The following is a 25,520-nucleotide window of genomic DNA, read 5'->3' as shown; positions in this document are numbered from 1 at the left end:
GTGACCGAGGGGGGACAGGTAAAGGATGAAGAGGAGGGGGCCAAGAACTGAACCTTGGGGGACACCTTGGGGGACGGGAGCAGTGGGGGATTTGCAGTTATTGATGGAGATGAACTGACGTCTGTCAGAGAGGTATGATTTAATCCAAGAGAGGGCAGTGCCGGTAATGTTAAAGGTGGTTTCAAGTCGGGTGAGGAGGATGGTGTGATCGATGGTGTCAAAGGCGGCGCTGAGGTCGAGGAGGATGAGAATGTTGAGGTTGCCAGCGTCAGAGGAGAGGAGAGGTCGTTGGTGATTTTGAGGAGAGCAGTTTCAGTACTGTGGTTGGAGCGGAATCCGGATTGGAATGTTTCATACAGGTTATTGGCAGAGAGGTGATGTTTGAGTTGAGTGGCTACAGCGCGTTCCAAAACCTTTGACAGAAAGGGTAGTTTGGAGATGGGTCTGAAGTTATTTAGGGTGTCAGGGTTTAGTCCAGGATTTTTCAGAATGGGGGTAACAGCAGCAATTTTGAGGGATGGTGGGACGATGCCTGTAGACAGGGAGGAGTTTATTGTTGCAATGATAAGTGGAGAGAGAGCAGGAAGGGAGGCCTTGACAAAGCTGGAGGGGATGGGGTCAAGAGTGCAGGTGGCAGTTTTCATTCCGATGAGGAGTTCAGAGAGGTCAGTAGGGGAGACTGGGGAGAATTGAGACAGGGGATGGCAGGATAAGGGGGGGCAGGTGGTTTGAGGGGGAGCGGGTGCGGCGGTGGTCAAGCTGTTGTAGATGTTTTCAATTTTGCGTTGGAAGAATGAAAGGAAGGAGATGCAGTTGTCTATTGTGAATGACTGGGTGGTGGTGTTCAGGGGGCTGAGGAGTTTGTTTATTGTAGAGAAGAGTGCTTTTGGGTTTCCGGAGCCAGAGTGGATAATTTGAGAGTAGTAGGCGGAGCGGGCGCGGGAGAGGGTATCTTTATAGTGTTGTATGTGGTCCTTGTAGGCCTGGGAGTGAACTGTGAGACCTGTTTTATTGCGGAGTCTTTCAAGTTGGCGAGCACGAGTTTTCATCAGGCGGAGTTCAGGGGTAAACCAGGGAGCAGAATGGGTGAAAGAAACTGTTTTGGTTTTTATAGGCACAAGTTGGTCAAGGCAGGAGGAGAGAGTGTGGTTGTAGTAGTCAGTGAGGTCAGAAGGGGTGTGGAGGTCAACGAAGGGAGAAGTGGACATTTTTTCAGAGGGTCGATGAGAATGAGGTAGGTGAAAGAGCGTTTAGCTTACGGAAGTTGATAGTGCGATAATGCCTTGGTGCTGGGGTGGGGATGTTGATGGTCAGAGTGATGGCTAGGTGGTCAGAGAGAGTGAGGTCGGAGCCAGAGAGATGGTGCAAAATTAGTCCAGTAGAGCAGACAAGGTCCAAAATGTGACCACGGTTATGGGTAGGAAAGTTGACATGTTGAGTGAGGTTAAAGCAGGTGAGTAAATCAGTGAAGTCAGTGGTTAGCGTGGAGTCAGTGGAGTCCATGTGGATATTGAAATCACCAAGGAGGAGGATTGAGGGGGAGAGGGAACATAGCTGGGTCAGAAAGTTTGACTTTGAAAGAAAAGAAAGAAAGAAAGAAAGGGTACCTTGACTATTTTTTTTGTGAGGGCCTAAAACACTTCCCAACACCCACAAAGGAATCGAGTCGGGTATCATTTAATCTTACATTTCACAAAGCGACAAAGAGTTTGGCACGATAGAGCGATTAAAAAAAAAAACACAAGACCAAAAGTCTAAGAGAGGCGTAGCGGACCTTGTTTGATACTTTAGTTGAAGACGATAGTATGACCTGGGTGGAGATACCAGTTAGCAAATAATATAAGTATTATATTATTTTGAAGCACTGTAAGTCACTAAGCTGTCTGTCACCATGCAAGTGAAGAGATTGCATTGAGAGACTGGTTTATTCTATATGTTTTGAGTTAACAATGAACCAACCATACACTGCTTCAATCCAGTAACTTTGCAGTTACGACAAAGGGATTGCAGTGTTAGGATTATATTTACTATATTATTATTAACGTTATTATTATTATTATTATGAAAATGATACTACTGTATTAAGAAACCTGGACTAATTTGTTGGAAGCAGCCTGAAAGTGAGGCATGAAGGCATGAAGCCTAAGGCCTATACGTAGTGTCATTGGAAGACCCGTAACGCCGATGCTTTCGATATTTGATGGTCATTTCAATAATCGGTTTGTTTGCGTTTCATACTGAATGAAAAACGTTAAGGTAGAGAATGCAGATTATGACATATGACAGGTTTGACGATATGTTCGGCCTAAATACATACATATATGTACATATATGTACATATATATATATATATGTATATATATATATATATATATATATATATATATATATATATATATATATATATATATATATATATATATAGTTGCGGTTTTGAGTTTTGTACAATAAAGGTTAAATTTCCCTCTCATAGTTTAGTCACACAAAGCCTGGTGTTGTCTTAGCGGTTAGGGTGCCGGCTTGGGATTCTAGGATCCTGGGTTCGAATCCCGGTCGATCGCTAAATGAACACCAGGGGGGTTTACTCAGCCTGTCATCCTTCCGAGGTCGGCAAATTGAGTACCAGCTTGCTGGGATAGATGATCCCGGTGTGTACCCCGGTTTTGAATAGGTACACCGTATCCCTGCGCATCGTAAGAGGCGACGAAGGGTTGGCGTCAGGAAGGGCATCCGGCCATAAAAACACTGCCTCAAACAGGGAACCATGATTGTCATGGGGCCCGCAAGGCTAACCCCTGCTCTGGCGGGGAAAATGGCCTTAAAACGATCATTCATTCATTTCATTCAGTTTAGTCACACAAACAACACGTAGCCTCGCGATAGTTCAGTTATTTCATAGTATGTGTGAGAATAGTCCTTTTCCTGTGTTAGTTTTGCGTTGAGTAGAATAATGAGAGTAGGTCCTTTTCATACTTCCATTGCCTTATGCCGACTTACGCCTCTTTGTGCTGCCTTTGGCTTTTTGGCGCGAATTAACATGAGGCAGTCCTATCAGGTCGGGTCGGGACCGAATGAGGACGGCGAAGAAGCCGACGGTAAGCGCAAGCTGCCAATCAGGGCTCAAAGGGTGTGGCTGCGGCAATGCGTCACAGGGCGTGGTTGGAACGTTCGAGAAGGCTCAGGGCGTGTCCATATAACCCGTTGCGCAAAGCCCCCAAGGGCAGTTGAGTTGGAGGAGCCAGTGAAGTTCGGAGCAGGAGTTGAGTGCGGAGAGGTTTGAGTATTGATGAGAGTTACGAGATCGGAGAAAGACGCGCATGAACCAAGGATAAGCGCTCCTATTAAAGTGGACGCTCGATTGAGCTTGAGGCTGAGCCTCTATTGCATTGGGTTACGCGAGTGATAGCGCGCTGGTTACTAAACGCGCTGTGGAACCGCCCAGCCGCACTGAGAGACGCGTACATTCCTTCCCGCCTTCCTGCCTCATCTGCTGCCTTTTGTTCGAGAGAAGCGCTGCGAGGATCTTTTCCACCACCTGCTTCCCATCTTCGCGGGACGTGCTGGGACCGTGGAGAGCATGTCGGGCCGCTGTTCCTGGATGACAAAGGCAACGCGTGGACACCATTCTACCTGCAATTCCCCTGTGTGAGTGTGATCGGGCCCGTGTCTGGGGATTAAGCATAAGACTGATTAAGTTCTGCACTGTGTCTGCTTTCTACCGACTTGTACATAAGTGCAAATAATAATTAAATTGTGTTATTCCTTTTATTCGACCGTCTTGTGTTTTCCATCATTGACTAAGCGTGGTACGAATAGAACCGCTCGAATCGGGGTCCAATACTAGAAAACTGCACGGACCACGTGGTACGCAATCCGCTCGGTGTACTCAATTTACACGTGGCTCGTGCGAGGCTTGGTTCCCAACTTCCGTGGTGGCACAGGTATTTAGGTACGTGCGAGACTTGGTCCCGAAACCCTACCTTGCGTTTGCCCGGAAGAGGCGTTTCAGGTCTCGGTTACGCCGGCCCAGAAAGAACAAGGGGCTTAATCCCCCTTTGGTAAGGGTAGGAAGGGCGGCGGAAAACTGTAATAATTGGTAGTCAGGAGTGGGGATTTGGAACCCCGGACAAAATTTTTTGACACCAAAATTCTCCAAATTGCGAGCGGACGAAATTTAATTTAAGATCCAAATTTTGTATTCGTACCATGGCTAGCCAAGACGGTCGAATGCCGGTGGGGGTAGAAGACGAGGTAGAGGTAGAATTGATGACCCAGGACCCACAGGAAGGGTTGGTAGAAGAGGAGGAAATTGATGAGGGGGCGGTAGCTGGCGAAGAAAATGGCGGCGCCTCGCACGTGGCCGCGGCAGCCGAGCCCGCTGTGCGACCCGGGTGCAACATTGAATTATACCTAATTCAACTAATGGCAAAAATGGACGTCCAAGAGAATAAATTGAAGGAAATGGGTGATAAATCCACCAGGGACATAAAAGAAATGGGGAGCAAGATGGATACCCAGGGGAACAAATTCACCAAGGAAATTAACAAAGTGGGTGTTCAAATGACTAATCAAATAGAGGAAATGAGGGTGGCGTCGAAGAAAGAAATAAAAGAAATGGGGGAGGACATAAGGCGCGGGCTGAGCGGGGAGGTCGCATTGGTACGCGACGAGGTGAAGCAGTGCGAGGAGCGAGTGGAGAGGGAGTTGAGGAAGAGTACGACCAGATTACATGGGGGTATAGAGGAATTGACTCGGGGGGTAGAAAAGCTGACGGTGGGACAGCAGGAATTAAGGGAGCAAGTGGGAAAGAATACTGACGTGATAGGGGGGCTGAAAGCAGCACAAAAAGAAATGAAGAGGGAATTAATAGCGACAAAGAAGGAATGTCAGATGGTGCACGAGGGGCTGACAAAAAGGATAGATGACGTGGTAGAAACGTTGGGGACGAGGGAACGAGAGGTTAGGACACATATAGAGATGACCAGGGTGGTCTTAGAAGGAGAAATTGCGGGGGTGCACCGGGAGATAGAAGGGGTGAAACAAAAGTTAGAGGAAGTAGAAGAAGGGATGAGTGAAATTAAGAAGAGACGGAGGGAGACTAAAAAAGAAATAAAGGAGGAGGTGATGGAATATGTGCAAGGTCTGTGTTCACATCGTGATGACGTGCTTGCTGACCAAATAAAAAGTTTGCAGGTGGCGGAGGAGAAGCGAGGAGGAAGAAACTCAGAGGTGAGTGGCGACAATGGCGGAAATGTGTTTGGTGTGAGGGGAGGTTCGACGAGCTTGGGGGTTGGAATAGACACAGGCGTTCGTGAAAGGCCGATGGTAAGGTGTGCGACCGTTCCAGAGTGCGTGGAGAAAGAGTGTGCGCATGGGTGTCCGATGATGGGGTGTGCGAAAGGTGTTTGGGCACCATGGTGTGCGAGTATGGAATGGGTAGCGGGTTGCGAAGAGGCGGCCCAGACATCGACACCAACCGGGGTAGTCTTTAGAGGGACGGGGGACGCACGCGAGCCCCCAGGAGGTAGTGTACAATGGGGGGCCCGAACGGTTCGGCCCCGCGTTAACCCCGCAGGGAGCGGCGCACGGGGTCCGACCATCGGGCGGCCATAAGGTTCCGCTCGTGCCGTATGACGGAAAGAGCGATTTGAGGGCGTATCTGGCGCAATTCGACCACGTGTGTAGGGGTAACGGTTGGAACCCGGACGAAGGTGGGGTACACCTCGTGGCAGCCCTCCATGGCGCGGCGGCGGAGGTCCTGACGGCTTTACCACCGGGTGCTATCACCTTGCCGGACCTCCGTGCAGCCCGAATTAATCATTTCGGCGTGGAACAGCAGAGCGAGCTTGTTAAAGCTCAGCTCGCAGTGCGAAAAAGGAAGCCCCAGGAGACCATCGGGGAGTTAGTCAACGACATTCGCCGCACAGTAGGGATAGCACACGCGGACATGGCCGCGACCTACCAAGAGAGCTTGGCGCTGGACCATTTCATCCAGGCCTTCCCGGACCCCGAGCTTCGGCAACAGCTCGCCATGTGGCGCCCGCAGACCCTGAGCGAGGCGGCCGACGCTGCGGCCCGTTGGGAGGCAGCGAGGCCCCTGGCCCGGGGGAGCGAGCGCCACGCAATGGCGGTGAGACAGGTAGGGCCCGTGGCTGGTGGCGGGCCCCTGAGAGGGTCCGCCCCCGAAAGGGGCCCGGACCTGGAGGACATGGTCCGGAGGCTTGTGGACCAGCGCCTAGTGGGATCTGGACCATGGCAGGCGGCTCCAGCGGTGGCACACAGTCGGCCACGGACAAATGCCCCAATTAGGAATTACAGGGGGGGGCAATTTGGAATTCCGGAGGCAAGCACCTTACCAGGTGCGGTGGTATAATTGTAGCCGGGTGGGTCACCGTGCGTGGGAGTGCTGAGCCCCGCGCCGGGACGGACCCCGGCAGCCGGGACCATCAACTCCGCCTCGAACGGGTCGGACTAGCCGACCCCAGACACCCCCCCCCGCCAGGGCCCGGGAAACTAATAGGTGCCGAGCATGCAGGGCCGTGTTCGGCAGTAGGGGATGGAGAAGAGCCCTCATTGACGCGACAAGTCATCTATTGTGGCCAAATTGGTACAGGTAGCTTGACAATTCGGTGCAAAATTGCCGGCGTGGGGGTAGATGCCGTAGTGGACACAGGAACTAGCGCCACGATCATCAGCCCTGTGGTCCTTGATTCGAGTGCAGACGGCTGGGATAAAATCCAGCGTCTGGAAAATCATAGTTTGCAGCTGGCTACCGGGGTAACGGCCCCCATCATAGGGCATGATTTTGTAACCCTCAATTTGGGATAGGTAAAGAGGGAGATGGAAGTTTGGGTGGCGGAAGAGTGCGACCCATGCCTAATCGGGCTGGATCTGTTGACTGCCAGCGGTTGTAAAATCGATTTGTGCCGGGGGACCCTGCAAGTGGGAATAGATGAGCTGCCATTGGACGGGGTGAGCACGGCCGAAAGGACGGAGCTGGAGGCTTCTGAGGCCGTGACCATTCCCCAAAGGCCCGAGGCCATAGTGCCGGCCCAATGGCTAGCTCGCCCAACCTGGCAGGAGTCCTGCGGCTTAGTCGAACCGGTGGCAGCGCAGTCCGTCCCGGGTTTAGCCGTGGGCCGCACCCTCATAAAAACAGACGGGCCGGTGGTGGCCGTCCGGGTAATTAATGTCAGTACAGAACCACGCACTATAGGACGGGTCACGAAGATAGCCGGCTGCACCCCAGTTAATGAAGTCACGGCAGTGAGGGACAAGAACATCCAGCCGAGCCGGTCCCGGAGGGAGTCTCTAGGAAATAGTAGGAATTGGCCCGATCCCATTTGTGAAATGGTAAACCGGAGTAGTGTAGAGTTGGAGGAGACCCAGCGGGAGGCCTTACACAAATTAATTGAAACCCATTTGGACATCTTCTCCTTGTCCTCCGAGGATATTGGACGTACGGGCCTGGTGAAACATCAGATCCACACCGGTGAGGCCCGGCCTATTCGTCAGCCCGCCCGACGGCTCCGTTGGAGCAAGAGGGAGGAAGCTGATGAGCAGGTAGAAAAAATGCTCAATGCAGGTATCATTGAGTCCTCGGGAAGTCCTTGGATGTCACCAGTTGTGTTGGTTAAAATGAGAGATGGGACCACGCGGTTCTGCATAGACTATCGCCAACTAAACAACGTGACACTCAAAGACTCATATCGCCTGCCAAGAATTGACGATACCCTCGATGCCGTTGCAGGCTCAAATTGGTTCTCAACCTTGGACCTCAAGAGTGGGTATTGGCAGGTGGAGATGGATAGGGCAGGGAAGGAGAAAACGGCATTTTCCACAGGTAAGGGGCTGTATCAGTTCACTGTGATGCCGTTTGGTTTGTGTAACGCCCCCGCCACCTTTGAACGATTGATGGAGCATGTGTTGGGCGGCATGCCATGGCAGTCATGCCTGGTGTACCTGGGTGACGTCATGGTGCATGCTAAAACATTTCCCCAGGCCATAGCTAATTTGGACCAGGTGTTTGGGTGCCTCAGACAGGCAGGGTTAAAGTTGAGCCCGAGTAAGTGCACTTTGTTTGCTAAAGAGGTGGCCTATCTAGGTCACGTCATTGGTCGCGAGGGGGTAAAAACAGACCCAGGCAAAATTACAGCAGTCGAGGAGTGGCCCGCACCACGTAACATCAAAGAGGTGCGGGGATTTTTGGGACTCTGCTCCTACTACCGGCGTTTTGTGGCAAAGTTTGCAGAGATGGCCTGGCCCCTTCACCGGCTTACGGAGAAGGGGACGAGGTATAATTGGACATGGGAGTGCCAGGAGACCTTCCTTGCATTGAAGGGGTGTTTGACATCTGCACCCATTCTAGCTTACCCCACTAGTGACGGGACATTTACCCTGGACACGGATGCAAGCCAGGAGGGATTGGGCGCGGTGTTGTTCCAGACACAGGGGGGCGTGGAGAGAGTGATCGCGTATTATAGTCGGGCCATGAGTAGGCCCGAGCGAAATTATTGCGTTACTCGTAAAGAGTTATTGGCTCTGCTGGCTGCCATGAGCCATTTCCATTCGTACTTGTACTGGCGGAAATTTCTGGTTCGAACTGACCATTCCTCCCTGCAATGGCTCCTCCGGTTCAAGGATCCGGAGGGCCAAATTGCAAGGTGGTTGGAAAAGTTGCAGCAGTACGATTTCAGTGTGACCCATAGGGCCGGAAGGGCCCATGGGAATGCCGACGCACTCTCTCGATGTCCTTGTTTGGGGGAAAATTGTAAATTTTGTGCGAGACACGAGGACAGGGAACAATTGGCAGACTCCACCCCTACCCTCGTAGTCCGTGCCACCCGGGCGAGAGGGCCAATCTTGCCACTAACCGCCGATGAGGAATTTGGAACTTTGGCTTGGAGCACGGCCCAGCGGGAGGATCCCGTACTGGGACCGGTGTACGGATGGGTTCGATTGGGAAGAATACCTAGTGGGGAAGAGGTCACCCCCCTCGGGGCGCCGACAGAGGCATATTGGGCTCAGTGGCAAACCCTGGAATTGAAAAATAACATCTTGTACCGCAAATGGGTAGAGATTCCCTCTGAGAAAACTTCCTGGCTGGTGATAGTCCCAGAGCAATTCAAGAACACCATTTTGCAGCAGGTTCATAGTACCCGCTCCGGCGGCCATTTGGGCAGAACAGACTACATCTCGGGTCCGCCGGAGGTTCTATTGGGTAAATATGGGGCGCGATATACAGGACTGGTGTCGGAGATGCGACGCCTGTACTGCTAAAAAGGGACCAGCACGGAGGATGAGGGCCCCCCTTCAATTACACCAGGTGGGGGCCCCCCTTGAGCGGGTGGCTATGGATATTCTAGGACCACTACCCCGCACCCGCCAAGGTAATAAATACATCCTCGTAGTTATGGACTATTTCACAAAGTGGCCCGAGGCCTATGCCCTCCCCAACCAAGAAGCCGGGGTGGTCGCACAGGCCTTCGTGGAAGGATTTGTATGTCGGCATGGGATTCCAGAGGAGCTGCACACCGACCAGGGTCGAAATTTTGAAAGCCAATTCCTAAAAGATGTGTGCAAGCTCCTGTCAATTAGAAAGACAAGGACAACGCCCTTAAGACCTCAATCTGACGGGATGGTGGAAAGGTTCAATCGAACCCTAGTCAAACAATTGGCACTATTTACCACCACCTGTCAGGACGACTGGGACGAACATCTCCCGTATTTGTTAATGGCCTACCGAACCAGCCAGCACGGGGCCACCGCATGTAGTCCAGCGTTGCTTATGTTCGGGTGGGAGTTGCGGGCTCCCGCCGACTTGCTATGCGGTCCCGTGCCAGAAACCCCTGATAGACCGCCGGGGGAGGGCTTTGGACGTCACCTGGAGGAAGGTATGGAGAGAGTCCATGCCTTCGCACGCCGCCAGCTTCAGCTGGCGGGTGCCAAGATGAAGCGCAGGTATGACCACCGGAGCCAGGGGAGTCAGTATTCTCCGGGGATGAATATTTGGTTCTTAAATCCCCGGAGGCAGAAGGGCAGGTGCCCCAAACTCACCTCGCCCTGGCAAGGGCCGGGGGTCGTCCTGGTGCAAATTTGTGACGTGGTCATTAAGATCAAGATAGGACCACGAGCCCTCCCTCGGATCGTCCATGCCGACCGAGTAAGACCCTACACAGGCGAACAGGCGCCCTCATGGATCGCCTTGGCCTTAGAGGCCGAGGCAGGACCCAGTACCTCCAATGACGGGGGCTCATAGTTTAGAGGACTGGGGGAAGTAGTGTTGGGGAATGGTACCCTGCGTGGAGGAATGGTAGTTTTACCATTCCTCACCAGGGCCCATGAGCATTAGATTAGGGGGATGGCAGTGACAGGCACATGGGGGGCCAACAATGGTTACCTCCATGGGGCACCGAAGCTAGCCGAGGGAGGGCTAGGATAATGATAGGGAACTAGAGGACTTTAGAGACATGAGATTTAAGTCGTGACATTGTACCTATAGTGGGGACGTAGGTGGATTAGAAGGATGATAATGACGAAGGGAAGTGCATAGTGTAAAGGGATGACAGGGAAGTACATAGTGTAAAGGGATGACGGGGAAGCACGAGTTTTAGGGGAAAAGCAGTTAGATAGATGATGCTGTGTGTGTGAGGAATTGTGTATTGAAAATAAATGGAGTTGTGTTTGAGGTGTATGGGGAAAAAAAGGTGTGTGAGAACAAAAGGTGTGCGAGACAAAAGGTGTGCGAGATAAAAGGTGCGAATTTGGTGTGTGAACACAAATAGTGAGTGAGCACAAAAGGTGTGCGAGAAAAGAGGTGTGCGACATAAATGGTGTGTGAAAGTAAAAGTGTGGAATGCTTGGTGTGGAATGAGTGGTGTGGAGTGCATGGTGCGAAGGATTGAATGGGGGAAGAGTGGAACCCATTCGCGGAAGCCTGGGGAGGGGGGGGGGGGGGGAGTGTAAGGCCAGGTAGAGGGCCTAGGCAAAATTTGTATGGATATTGACACCTGTGGTGCAGGTAGTGGCAAAGTAGTGCTTTGAAGGGTGCATGAGTATATGGAATGGCTGGGCGTGTGGTTTAATTGGTGCGTATGGTTATTGGGGCACTCCGCCACTGGTAGTTTGTCGGCCAGGTGAGGCCGGAGGTAGGCTCTGGGAGCCGGTTAGAGTAGTTGTGAGTTGTTGAGTGGGGCCCGAGGATCCAAAGGAAGGACCCGGGTAGCCCAATGCCAAGGTGGGCATCAGGGGGTAAAGTGCCAGGAGGGGCCTTCCCCAGTTTAGGTAGTCGCAGGAGCAGGTAAGCTCGGGTGGCGACTTCAGTGGCGGAGGGTGCGCAGGTAGTTGGACCTGCTAGTGGAGCCACATGACCCAGCCCCGAAATTGTGCAAGGGCACAGTATGAAAATTTGAGGGAGTGAGACCCAAATTTCATGGGCACCGCAGAGTGGGCAATGTGAATTCGGTTTTTAGAACCACATAGTTTAAAGATGGCCGATTGGCAGGGTACGACCCCGGGTAGTTTAAGAGTTAATGTCAGTTAGTGTAGTTAGAAATTGAGAAATTCCCTTCGCGCCATCCACAGCCATGCACCGAGGAGGACGAAGCTCCACACCAGGACCAAGTGAACTGTTTGAGTGTAAGACGCATCATGACGTAATGGGACATTGTGGTTGTTCCATTCCTTCCTTCCTGGGAGGGATTGGGAGACGAATTTATATTAGAGGGGGATATGGGAGACAAGACGTAGAGACGAATTTGTAAATACAAGGAAGGGCTAGAGTAGTGTAAGCCGACGTTGGGGGGTACGAACGGATAGGGACGAGCCTGCTCTGCTCGCTCTTCCGCGCCCCTCATGCTGCATTACCTTGTTTTGCTGTGTACCTTTGTGCCCTTTCCGCTTTGCTGGTCGTGCTTTGTTGGGGGTCGTGCTCCCCCAACCCCAGGACCATTTTGGAGGTGGAACTGCGCAGCACCATCGACCTGTGCAGCATCCTTGCTGCACTTTGTTACATCCGTGCAGCCGAACGGCGCAGCACTTTGCTGCCGTATCCTTTTGTTATAACTTTGCTGCACCTGTGCAGCACCTTGCTACCACAAACACTCTGCTGCACCTCACACATTATGGACCACAAGTCTTGTGGCCTTGCACCTCTGCTGTGCAGCACCTTGCTGCAAATTCACCTTGCATCTTCGGACCACTTGTTTTGAGTGGCATTAATGTCAAGCAGTCGGACCACATAAGATTGGCCCTGCTTGGCAATGAAATAAAATAAACACATTCGTTGTGCATTTTTATGATGGTGTGCTAGGGATGAGAAGATTTGTAAGTTTACTTAGCCCTGAAGAGCAGGAATGGCCTGTATGCCGGTCCGGGGGCTAGCCGGTTTGATATATGCACATAGAAGATGCAAGAAGCAAGATGAAAGAAGCAAGCAGCAAATCTGAATTTATGAGTGTGTTTTTGTGTATTTTGCTGTGCTTTCTCTCCCCTCCAATCTTCTCTTCAAAAAGGACAGGTCCTGGGTCATAGAACTGTAAATAAGGTTAAGTTTTTTGTGCTTGTATATAAAAATGCTGCCCACCGGCTATATGATTAGTTTGACAAATTCCGGATTCGGTTAATTGTGGGCGTGATTCTGTTAGAGTAGCTACTCAACCCAATAGGGGGACATATTTAGTGTTTTAAAACTGTCGCACCCACGGGTTAGAGTAAATGTTAGAGGGAACCATATCTATATGTCACATGTAAAAGTAAAAGTTAATTTTCCAGATCATTCTCAAAACCGGTCGTTCCATTTTTGTTTGGTTCGACTCGGGGACGAGTCTGACAAGGGAGAGGGGTAGTGTTGCGGTTTTGAGTTTTGTACAATAAAGGTTAAATTTCCCCCTCAAAGTTTAGTCACACAAACAACACGTAGCCTCGCGATAGTTCAGTTATTTCATGGAATGTGTGAGAATAGTCCTTTTCCTGTGTTAGTTTTGCGTTGAGTAGAATAATGAGAGTAGGTCCTTTTCATACTTCCATTGCCTTATGCCGCCTTATGCCTCTTTGTGCTGCCTTTGGCTTTTTGGCGCGAATTAACACGAGACAGGCCTAGCAGGTCGGGTCGAGACCGAATGAGGATGGCGAAGAAGCCGACGGTAAGCGCAAGCCGCCAATCAGGGCTCAAAGGGTGTGGCTGCGGCAATGCGTCACAGGGAGTGGTTGGAACGTTCGAGAAGGCTCAGGGCGTGTCCATATAACCCGTTGCGCAAAGCCCCCAAGGGCAGTTGAGTTGGAGGAGCCAGTGAAGTTCAGAGCAGGAGTTGAGTGCGGAGAGGTTCGAGTATTGATGAGAGTTACGAGATCGGAGGAAGACGCGCATGAACCAAGGATAAGCGCTCCTATTAAAGTGGACGCTCGGTTGCGCTTGAGGCTGAGCCTCTATTGCATTGGGTTACGTGAGTGATAGCGCGCTGGTTACTAAACGCGCTGTGGAACCGCCCATCCGCGCAGAGAGACGCGTACATTCCTTCCCGCCTTCCTGCCTCATCTGCTGCCTTTTGTTCGAGAGATGCGCTGCGAGGATCTTTTCCACCACCTGCTTGCCATCTTCGCGGGACGTGCTGGAACCGTGGAGAGCACGCCGGGCCGCCATTCCTGGACGACAAAGGCAGCACGTGGACACCATTCTACCTGCAATTCCCCTGTGTGAGGGTGATCGGGCCCGTGTCTGGGGATTAAGCATAAGACTGATTAAGTTCTGCTCTGTGTCTGCTTTCTACCGACTTGTACATAAGTGAAAATAATAATTAAATTGTGTTCTTCCTTTTATTCGACCGTCTTGTGTTTTCCATCATTGACTAAGCATGGTACGAATAGAACCGCTCGAATCGGGGTCCAATACTAGAAAACTGCACGGACCATGTGGTACGCAATCCGCTCGGCGTACTCAATTTACACGTGGCTCGTGCGAGGCTTGGTTCCCCGCTTCCGGGGTGGCGCAGGTATTTAGGTACGTGCGAGACTTGGTCCCGAAACCCTACCTTGTGTTTGCCCGGAAGAGGCGTTTCAAGTCTCGGTTACGCCGGCCCAGAAAGAACAAGGGGCTTAATCCCCCCTTTGTAAGGGTGGGAAGGGCGGCGGAAAACTGTAACAATATATACATATATATATATAAATATAAATATACAAAGTTCGTCTTTACTTTACTGAACTGGCAGTTCCGGTTCCGGTCCCTCGAACGAGGAGGCTTGCTTCGATCTCTCCACACCATCGAAGTCCTTTCCAAGGGTGTGGTGCTGACCGGGCCGACGTGGTGTGGTGCTGACCGGGCCGACGTGGTGTGGTGCTGACCGGGCCGACGTGGTGTGGTGCTGACCGGGCCGACGTGGTGTGGTGTTTACTGGGCCGACGTAGTGTGGTGCTGACTGGGCTGCCGTGGTGTGGTGCGGACCGGGCCGACGTGGTGTGGTGCGGACCGGGCCGACGTGGTGTGGTGCTGAAAGGGCCGACGTGGTGTGGTGCTGAAAGGGCCGACGTGGTGTGGTGCTGACTGGGCTTGCCTATCCAGACGAAGATTGAAGAGCGCGGACAACGTGAGGGGGCCCGACCGGGTGGTGCAGCATATGGTGGATCGTGCAGGGTCGTACAGCCCGACCGAGTATCGTCGCTTCGTGGCTGCTTCCGCCGCCGAGGTCCAGCGCGGCTTGGGCGATTTTGCCCCTGTTTTGAGAGCGCCCAGCGAGGCCTTCATCGGGGCCGAGCGAGCGGGGGCGTGTCGGGGCTAGGTTCGCGCCGTTGGCTGGGTGGTTCGCACCAACCGGAGCTGTTTTCGGAAGGCGTGCTGATGTCCTTGGACTTCGCGCCCGGCTCCGGGCTGGCCGGGCCGATGTGGTGTGGTGCTGGCCGGGCCGACGTGGTGTGGTGCTGGCCGGCCCGACGTGGTGTGGTTGGCTCGCACGAACCACGCAAAATTGAGTACACCCGAGCGGATGGCGTACCACGTGGTCCGTGCTGTTACCTTGCTATTGGAACCCGATCAGAGCGATATAATTCGTACCATGCTAAGTCAATGATGGAGAGACAAAAGCGGTCGAATCAAAGGAATAACAGATTTTATTATTATTTTCACAATGTACAATGGTAAAAGAAGAGAGAGACACAGGGCAGTCTTAAAGGGCCACAGACACAGAAAATCATGTTTGGTTTAATTAATAGTTATTGCTTCACTTAACACTTAATCGTCCTTTTTTTGGAATAAATATCACTTGATTGGCCCCCGCCACCCAAAAAAACGGCGATTTGATTGCTCATGTGACTGGCTACGTCATCGAGGGAATTTTTGTTGCTGCTGGTAGTTTTTAATAATGATTTTGACGATCAGAAGATTCTTGGTCAGGCAGTTATCATTGCGTGCTGAGAAACCTTTCCCTCGATTACATCACACAGGTGACATCATGAATGAACATCACGATTTTATGGGCGGGACTCCACTACCAGCTAAAAACTACCAGCAGCAACAAAGATTCCCTCGATGACGTAGCCAGTCACATGAGCAATCAAATCGCCGTTTTTTGGGTGGCGGGGGCCAATCGAGTGATATTTATTCAAAAAAACCGACGATTAAGTGTTAAGTGAAGCAATATCTATTAATTAAACCAAACATGATTTTCTGTGTCTGTGGCCCTTTAACTTATGGCCCAGACAATGGTCCCACTCACACACTCAGGGAGATGAAGGAAGAAATGTCCATGCGCCGAACGCGCCGGCTTTGGTCGTCCAGGAACAGCTCACTCGGCGTGGCCCTCTGGCGGTCACAGCACGTACCCCGGTGAAGGCAGGCAGGCAGGAAAATCCTCGCGGCGCGTATCTCAGCAAAAGCAGGCAGGCAGGAAAATATTCACGTCTGTAGCCCGGCACGGCTGTCTTTCACAGCGCGATTAATACAACTGCGCGCTTTCACTCTCGTAACTGACACAGCGCAACTCGTCTGCACTCCTCGGGGATCTGACTCCTGCTCAACTGAGAACTCAACTCAGGTGGGGATCTGCCTCCAGCTCAACTCACATCTGAGCGCTCCGAACTGATAACTCGCTGGCTTTCCCTGCGCACATCTCATAAGTCAATTCAACACCGCGCATCCCTTCTCATAACTCGTAAATCAACACAACGCTTTCCCTCTCATAACTTAGCGCTCCGAACCGACTCTCATAACTGAGGCGGGGGCTCTGGGCACAGGGTTATATCGTCCCGCCCTGGCCCGACTCGACTCGAACGTTCCAAACCCTGCCTTTTGCCGCAGTGGTAAGTCACTCCCCTCGAGCCCTGATTGGCGGCTCGTGCTTACCGGTCACTCCCACTCCTCCTGCCCCGCCTTCCTTCGGCCTTGATCGACTTGTTCAGGCCGGCCTCGTGGTATTTTGCGCCAAAACCCAAAGCATCGAGGCATCGTAAAGCATCATAAAGGACCTAACTCTCCTTGTCCAATATATATGTGTGTGTGTGTGTGTGTGTGTGTGTGTGTGTGTGTGTGTGTGTGTGTGTGTGTGTGTGTGTGTGTGTGTGTGTGTGTGTGTGTGTGTGTGTGTGTGTGTGTGTATTGAATGTGGGATGGGAATATTTAACTTTGTTAAAAATTGGGAAAGAGGGGTTGAGTTCACAAATTTTACACAATAAAGACAAGTGAGCCAGAACTCTTATTTGCTACTATTATGTATTTATTCAACAACATATATCATCGTGTCATATATACTACAAGGTTTTCCTCCCAAAGATAAGATCAAATTTACTTTAATGACTGACACCAATGTGTTACTGCAAGCATTCAACTTACTTCACTAATATTGTCTTGTGCCTTCTTGATCCTCCGTAACAATGGCGTGTCTGGCACAGTCGTGTACCCTTCGTGCTTCTTTTTCTCATAGTCCTCTTTGTATTTCAACTTTACATGCAAGGCAGAAGGAAATTTGTTAAGCCTATAATCAACAACTGTCGTGAAAAAAATGAATCTGCTCACAATGATTTTCCTAATTAGAGACTCGTGTAACTCACATCACTGAACTGATCATGCATTTTCTTGGTGAGTTTCAACTGTGGTGTCATAAAAGTGCTTGTGTCCGTTTTGTCCTTCTTCACTTTCCGCTGTGGCATTTCAGCTTTCTTCCCACCGACCCGCTCCACCTCTAACCGTTCGGACGGCCCATCAATTTCCTCCTTTGTACAAGGGTTTATAGGGTGGGTTCGAGAAATTCAATCAAAGCAATCAATTTTGTGATGAAACCTCAATCACCAATCCAATATATTATGTTTAATCATATGTATTGTAATCCCATAATATAAACACAAGGCTTATGTTCATGACAAGAGGGAATCTTGTATTTTTCAGCTAATCTGATTTGAATGTGGTAAAAAAGCAGTGGTATGTAATATAATCCCACATAAATTGGCTGATGACAAAATGTGAATCTCATGAGCTCTCAGATTCAAGATGTGAATCTGATGAATCTCATGAATACAATGAGCAGGGTAGATAATGTAAGTATGATGTGTAAGCTTAATTGACATTGTGCAATGCTGCCATCTATTGCTAGTGAGTAGATCACATTACAATGATGGATTCTGCATTAGTTAGAGTGATGAACAATAATGTATATGTATATATATATATATATATATATATAGATATATATATATATATATATATATATATATATATATATATATATATATATATATATAGTATTATATGTATAAAAATAGTTTATTTGAAGCTGTTGGGCTAAATTGTGTGCAATTACAGATTACATAACCTAAAAAGACTTTAAACAATATTTTTTTTTTTTTTTTTTTTTTTTTTTTTTTTGTATACAAGATCGAGGCTCGTGAAAGAGCGAACATTAATCACACAGAAAGACAAACCGACACACAAAACATATAACATAGGGAGCGGTAGACAAGATGGGGAGAGAGGGGGAAGGACACAAACACAACATTTGAGAGCAGGGACCGAGAGACATGGAGACATCGAGAGATCTGAGAGAGGGCGAGGGCTTTGGGGGGGGGGGGGGCGTGGGAAGGGGGCAGTGGGAGAGGTATAAAACATATGGACACTGCCAGGACTTCCAGGAAAGAAGTTGGAATTTCAAACAAGGTGGATCTGGGGTGAATTAGCGGGGGTAGAAAAGATCAAGGTTTTGGATGGGGGAAGATAAGAGATGGTGGTGAACAGCTGTTTTAAAGACCTGGAGGGAGGAGTGGGATTGAAGGGAGTGAGGGAGTTTGTTCCAGAGGCGGGAGAAAAGAGGAATGAAAGAGTGAAGGTGAGCGGAGAGCCGAGATTTCGGCAGTTTAACCAACAGAGGGTTGCTGGCAGATCTTGTGCGACCTGTAGGAATATTTGGGGGACAGAGCACAGAGAGAGCTGGGGGTGCAAGGCCGGAGAGGAGTCGGTAGAAGACAGAAAGACCACCTACCTGCCTGCGGTGAGTGAGTGAAAGGCCCTCAGAGATAGCTTCATCGCGGGAGATTCCAATAATTCTGAAAACTTTGGTTTCAACAGCGTGAAGCCAAGCTAGGTGTGAGGCAGGAGCACCGGCCCATAGGGGAGAACAGTATTCCATTGAGCTGCGGATGAAAGCCTTGTATGTGGTGAGGAGCTCAGGTGTGCCGAGGAAGGACTTCGCACGACGGAGGATGCCCAGTCGGCGACTGGCTTTGGAGGCCAGCTTGGAAATGTGGTTTTCCCAAGAAAGATCATGGCAGATAGTGAGACCCAAAATCTTGAGCGACAGAACTTCTTGGAGAGGATTGTTGAGAAAGTAGATGGGAGGGTTGTCCAGTCGATCTTTTCGGAGAGACATAGTAAGAGTGTGAGATTTGTCAGGATTGAAAGACATGTTCCACTTGTTTGACCAGTCTGTGATTTTGTCCAGGTCTTCAGAGAGTGAGGAGGCAGCAGACTGCCGATCTGAGGGAAGAGGAATGGAGCGGCAGAGAGTGGAGTCATCAGCAAAGAGATAGAGAGGATTTTCGAGAGAGTCAGAGAGATCATTGATGAAGACCAGAAAAAGCACGGGGCCCAGAACACTGCCTTGGGGAACTCCAGCCTGAACAGGAAGAGGAGATGAGAGAAACCCATTCAGGGCCACACGTTGACGACGACTAGAGAGGAAGTCCGCCAGCTGACTGTGACCAGGAAGTGTTTGCTGCCATGCGTGGAGATTTCCATGGATACCAAAGGAGGAGAGTTTGGTGAGCAGAGCGGGGTGCCAGACCGTGTCGAAGGCACGTGATATGTCGAGGGAGACAGCTCTAATTTCCTGTTTGGCATTGAGGACCTCCATCCATTGTTGAGACAGCAGAAGCAGCATGTCCAGAGTAGAGTGACCTGGTCTGAAACCAAATTGATGATCAGAGATCAAGCCATTGGAGAAGAGGAAAGATTTCATATCAGAAGCAATGATGGATTCCATGACTTTGCTGATAATTGGGAGAAGGCTGATTGGTCTGTAGTTGCTAGGATCTGTTTTTGCACCTTTTTTGTGCAAAGCGGTGATGTTGGCTGATTTCCAAGCAGATGGCAGTTGACCTTGAGCAAAAGAGAGGGTGAAGAGAACAGAGAGAGGGTGAGACAGAGCAGCAGAGCAGGATTTTAGGACCCGTGGGCTGATGCCGTCGGGTCCAGTTGCAGAATCAGAGTCGAGGGTTGACAGAAACTTTTCCACCTTGTCAGGAGGAAAGGACACGGAGTCCAGGAGCAGCAGGGTACGACTGGGTATGGTGGGTACAGAGAGGGATGGGTTTGGGACACAAGATTTAGAGGCAAACACAGAGTTGAGGCATTCAGCTTTTTCACGTGCGGAGTCAGCTGTGTAGCCGTTTGAGGTAAGGGAGGGGATGGAGGGGGAACAAACACCAGAAACGGATTTGACCAGACGCCACCAGGATTTGGAAGAGGGAGACAGATAAGAGAGTTCGGTCTTGAGAACGGAGAGATATTGTTTCCTGGCTCTCCTGAGGGTGGACACACACTTGTTTCGGGCTTTGTGAAAGGAAATGAGATTTCCTTCCGTTGGATTTGCTTTCCAGGAGACGAAGGCAAGTTGTTTCTGGGCAACAGCCTCACCACAAGATTCCGTGTACCATGGACGGGAGGAAGGGTATGACAACTGAAGACGAGATGGGATAAATCTGTGCATGAGAGAGAGCAATTTACTTTGGAAGAATTCCCAGGATGAGTTGATGTCAGAGGTGGTAGAGATGGGAGACCAGTCCAGATGATTGATGGCTGCTTGAAGACCGTGCCAGTTGGCCTGAGTGAAATGCCAGACTCGTCGACGCTGAGCAGGCTCCCTGAGGATGGTCAGAGAGATGTCCACTTTAACAAGGACATGATCAGATGATCCGATCGGAGCAGAAGAAGAGCAGCAGACATTTTCAGGGAAGTTAGTCATAACCAAGTCCAGAAGAGAAGATGTTCCGTTGACTGAGACCCGGGTCGGGAAATTGACAGATTGTGTCAGTCCCAGTGAGTCGCAGAAGTCCTTTGCTGAGGAGCCATGGCTGGTGAGAGAGGTACCCACACCCAGCCAACTGGCATGATGACAGTTGAAATCACCACATATGAGGAAGAGAGAGTTGGGATGAGTAGATAGAAGTTGGTCCATATCATCAGACAGCGAGATGTAGATGGAGTCATCACTGTTTGGTGGACGGTACAACACACATATGAACAAGAGGTGGGAGCGAAGGGGAAGCCGTAGCCAGAGGTATTCCTGGGGGTGAGGTGGAGAGAGTGCAGTGCAGGGCGAGTGAGGAAGAGAGTTTTTGATAAAGATAGCAACCCCGCCTCCAGGACGAGGCTCAGGTCTATCATACCGGAGGAGGGAGTAGCCCGGGAGAGATACTATGGAATCAGAGACATCATAAAGGAGGAAAGTTTCTGTTAAGCAGATCACGTCTGGTTTGACAGAAGCAACCTGTATGGAGAGATCAGTTAAGTTTGAACGAAGGCCCCGGATGTTTGAGGTCCATACCGTTAATGAAGAGGAAGGGGGAGCATCAGATACAGAACAGGGGGGAGGAGGGGTAGGGTAAGATGTGGAAGAGGTGGAAGAGGTAGGGAGAGCTGTTGAAGGTGTGTCAGAGATTTCAGAATAGCTCGGAGAAAGGGAAGGATGGGGCGGACAAAAGGTTTGATGGTGATTGGGTGAGCCACAATGAGGTGTTATTTGAGGAGGGGGAAGAGCGAGGCAGAAGGTTGGGGGAGATGGAGGTGAGAGTTTGAAGGGGGAAGAAGCGGGGAGGACGCTTTGAGGAGGGGGAGTGAGAGGGGGGAAATTGAGAAGCAATGAGGGTGGGGAGATTTGAAGGGGAGGGGTGAGGGGGGAGTTTGGGAGGGAAGGGACAAGGGGAGGGATTTGAAAGGGATGGGATATGGGGGAGATTTGGAGGGGAGGGGTGAGGCAGGAGTCTAGGAGGGGAGGGGCGAGGGGGCGTCTTGGCGGGGAGGGGTGAGGGGGTAGTTTAGGAGGGAGGGGGCAAGGGGGGAGATTTGAAAGGGATGGGTGATGGGGAAGATTTGGAGGGGAGGGGTGATGGGGAAGATTTGGAGGGGAGGGGTTATGGGGAAGATTTGGAGGGGAGGGGTGAGATTGGATTTTTGAAAGTGTACGATTTATGGGAAACGAACATTTATTGCAAAATGAGTTTCTTGTGACCTTCGAGTTAAAAATACGTTTAAGGACGCTGGATGGAGGATGGAGTGCAGGAGAGTTTAGGGAATGTAGAAAAAAGGCACTATAGGAGATGGATATTTTTTTTGGGATGAATTGATTTGGTGAGCAAGTCGAAAGCAGCCTTTTAAAGAAGAAGAAGAAAAAGGTGTTATAAAATATGACGGAATACATAACTTGAGGGGAAAGTGTAAACATTGAAGGTTAATGAGTGAAAACTATCTGGGGAAATGGGGGAGAAACACGTGGTCGAAGAACGAACGAACGAATAAGAATGAATAAACGAATGAGAACAGAGAAGGAATATTTTTTTTTTTTTTTTTTTTTTTTTTTTAGTTGAGATTTACACAAGGAAGTAGGCTATGGGTGAAAAGCCTGGGAATACAGAGAACGAAAGTTATTGGATCACAAACGACGGACCGCTGAGAGAAAAACAAAGCCTCAAGGTTGTACAGTGCACACTGTACAAGGCCTCAAGACACGACACGGCAAACAGACGATCAATTTATGAAAGATAAACACCGAGAAACAACCAAAGTTGCACACAATAACTTCACACACCGAAAGATAAATACAGTTTCGACAAAATACAATTGTGAACAGACTTAACTTCGAAAAACGTGGAGACCGTGTGGAGCTTCGAAAATCCCTGCCGCCGTCTCCAAGATCTCGCGAGATCTTCGATATTGTTTTTAAATAAAATAAATATACTGAAATATATCGTTTATAGTTTCCATATAAATATAGTTTGTATGAAAATATAGTTTCTAGAATGGTATATATATTTAAAATATACGTTTGTCTTCCTATTCATGATCCAATTTGTGTTCAAAATACAACATTCAATTTAATAAGTCGTTCATTGATCATAAACTTACGTTTTTGTAAACAGACAGATGGAAGCACAGAAGTGAACCATTTACTTAACACTACTTTTTACTTTGCGTGTGAAGGGTAATAAAAGGAAGATTATTACAAAACAAAACAGGAACAAATCATATTTCAAAATTCAGGCAAAATAAGCAATAAGAACAGAGAGTACATGAGAAGAAACAACTGAAAAAGGAAGTGAAGAGATGACAAATGGAGAGAGATAGAAAATATGGAAAAGGGGAAAAGGCTTAATTGGAATAAAGGGAACACGAGGGAGAGAAAGAGAAAAAGAAAAACAAAGATACAGACAAAGGGAAATAAAAAGAGAGAAAAGAGAAAGAGAGAGATGGAGAGAGAGAAGGGAGAGAGAGAGACAGACAGAGACAGAGACAGAGAGAGAGAGAGAGAGAGAGAGAGAGAGAGAGAGAGAGACTGTCTGTTTCTTCCTTTTATTACAAGAGTACAAAAAATCAGTAATGTTCAGTCATAAAGAAACAAAGCACAATAAAAATGGTCTCAAGGAAAAATTATTATCAAATCATCATCATCAAGTGTGCATATGACATCATTAAAAACCCACTTTTCTTTAAAACATGTTAAATTCTTGTTCATTTTAAAAAACCGGTACTCTAGCTTTAGTCTTGCATTTACAAGAGCCTTAAAGGTGAGCAGTACATCATATGACGAGTCAGAAGCGTTTCCCATTTTTTTCTTCCTGGATTTATAAATTGCAAACTTGGCCTGGCCAATTAAAAAATTCATTAAAACCACATTTCTAAGGGAAGACGGTCCTAAAACACCATAAATAAAAACATTGTGATTGAAGAGGGAACCAAGCTTCACAAAGCGTTCCTGAAGGAATGTAAAAAGAGGTTGCAATCGTTCACACTCAAGGTATATATGCGGTAGGGTTTCAATGGATGCACAGAAAGGGCAAAGATTAGAGTTAGCAGTAGAAAACCGGTTCAGTAAAACATTATAAGGTAAAATCCAGTGTACAAGTTTCCATTGAATATCTCCAACATACTTTGGAGTAGGCAAAAGATAAAAACTTCGCCAATTGGGGCAATTGGGGGGTATTGGGGGTAAAACATCCCGCCATCGAAGCCTCGGGTGCCCAGAAAATGTTTTTGCGTATAAAATTTTAACGTACGCGTTGTACAAAGTTTTCTTTGGAAAGGCGGGAAGGGATAATGCAGTATCATCAGGGCTGTTCAGGCCAGGGGACAGATTAAGTGGCGGGCTGAAGACTAGGAGTTTGGGGAAGTCACCCGCTGTTTCCTCGGGGGAAGGGCCAAGTTCCTCGCAGGTATTACGATACGTTGTGGATATCCCTTGAAGGAACCGAGAGATGATCCTGACAGATTTTATTCCGGTTTTTTGTGCCACAGCGGCAGCACTCAGCCGGTAGCTCCCAGACTCTGTCATGAGGTCTTTCACTCGCAGCAGCTTGGCATCAACAAAGCGTTGAACGAGTCCCCTATTATTCAAGCTGTTTTCCAGGAACGGGTTGTAGCATAGGGGCTCATTCATCAACATTTCCATGTTGTATGTTGCCATTTCACGGGAAAAGGACAGGGCTTGCCAGGCGTTCATCACCCCTTGGTAAAAGGTGGGCAGCAAGGATGAATCGATTTGATGAGGGTTCATCAAGAAAAGTTCTCGGTCGTAACCCAGCTTGCATGTAAGCTGTAATATGCAGTTAGCCAGAGGCCTCCAGAGTAGGGCTTCATCTCCATATACAAGTTGGCGCACGATATGAAGCCGGAAGACCATAATCCGGCTGCGGATATCAATAAGACCTTGGCCACCTTCAGTGAGTGGTAAGTATGCCACGGGGGGTTGGAGCCAGTGTTTCCCGCTCCAGAAAAGTCGACAATGCTCTTTTGCAGTGTAATAAGAAGGCTCCCGGGCGGTTGTAGGCATATCATCTTATGCCATAGCATAGAGGCGACAAGATTGTTAATGACGAGAGTTCTTCCGCGGTACGAAAGTTGAAAAAGAAGTCCTTTCCAGCGGGCCAGTTTTGCCATTACCTTGTCTGGTAATCCCACCCAGTTCTGTTGCTCAAAGGTGTTGTCTCCGAGGAAAATACCGAGGTATTTAATGCCACTTTTCTGCCAGTTCACTCCTCCTGGTAGGACAATTGGCGGGCAATCTCCAGGTCCTATCCAAAGGGCTTCACTCTTCTTCCAGTTTACCTGGCCTGAACAAGCCTGACAATATGTTTTTAGTGCTTGAGCCACCGCAGTGACGTCAGCACTATTTTTTATATAAATACAGACATCATCTGCATAGGCAGAGACTTTTAGCGGTGTGGTAAGAATTGATCCAGTGAAGCCAGAAATGTGCGTACGTAATTGGAGCAGAAGAGGTTCGATGGCAAGAGAGTATAAAAGTCCAGATAGCGGGCAACCTTGCCGTACTCCCCGTTGTACAGCAATGGGGCTACACAATACTTGATTAATTTTAAGAACACTGGATATATTACAATACAAAAGTTTAACGTACGAGATAAAAATAGGTCCAAACCCAAAATTCTCTAAAACTCTAAAAAGGTACATGTGGTCAATACAGTCAAAGGCTTTTCCTTGGTCAATAAAAAACAGACCAACATTCATATTAAAATTGTTACAAAACCGAATGGTATCACGGATAAGAAAGATATTATTAAAAATAGTACGTCCAGGAATACAAAAGGATTGATGTTCTCCTATTAGTACATTCATAAAAGGTTTCATTCGATTAGACAAGGCTTTGGCTAAAATTTTATAATCCGTACATAAAACAGAAATAGGACGCCAGTTCTCTATAAGTTGAGTGTCCGCTTTCTTAGGAATTAAGGTGGTGACTGCTCTCCGGCAACTCCACGGCAGTTGTCCATCCTCTAAACATTCATTCAATACCCGCAGTAGGTGAGGTCCAATGGTG

The 25,520-nt window shown here is 49.1% G+C and overlaps 1 protein-coding gene across 1 annotated transcript in view; it reads right to left on the bottom strand.

The window, feature by feature from the left end:
* Positions 1 to 25,520, bottom strand: part of LOC137435018 (nebulin) — a gene marked incomplete at its 3' end in the record, with an annotated part of 363,563 nt that overhangs the window by 280,298 nt on the left and 57,745 nt on the right. Inside the window, 2 exon segments of the mRNA XM_078785019.1 lie at positions 16,817 to 16,924; positions 17,035 to 17,196. Of these exon segments, the coding sequence (XP_078641145.1) occupies positions 16,817 to 16,924; positions 17,035 to 17,196 (270 nt within the window).

The sequence above is a fragment of the Myxine glutinosa genome, chromosome 1, assembly GCF_964187855.1.
Source record: "Myxine glutinosa chromosome 1, kmMyxGlut1.1, whole genome shotgun sequence".
Lineage (NCBI taxonomy): Eukaryota > Metazoa > Chordata > Myxini > Myxiniformes > Myxinidae > Myxine > Myxine glutinosa.
Note: the sequence above shows the minus strand (reverse complement) of the source record. Positions and strands in the feature narration are given on the sequence as shown.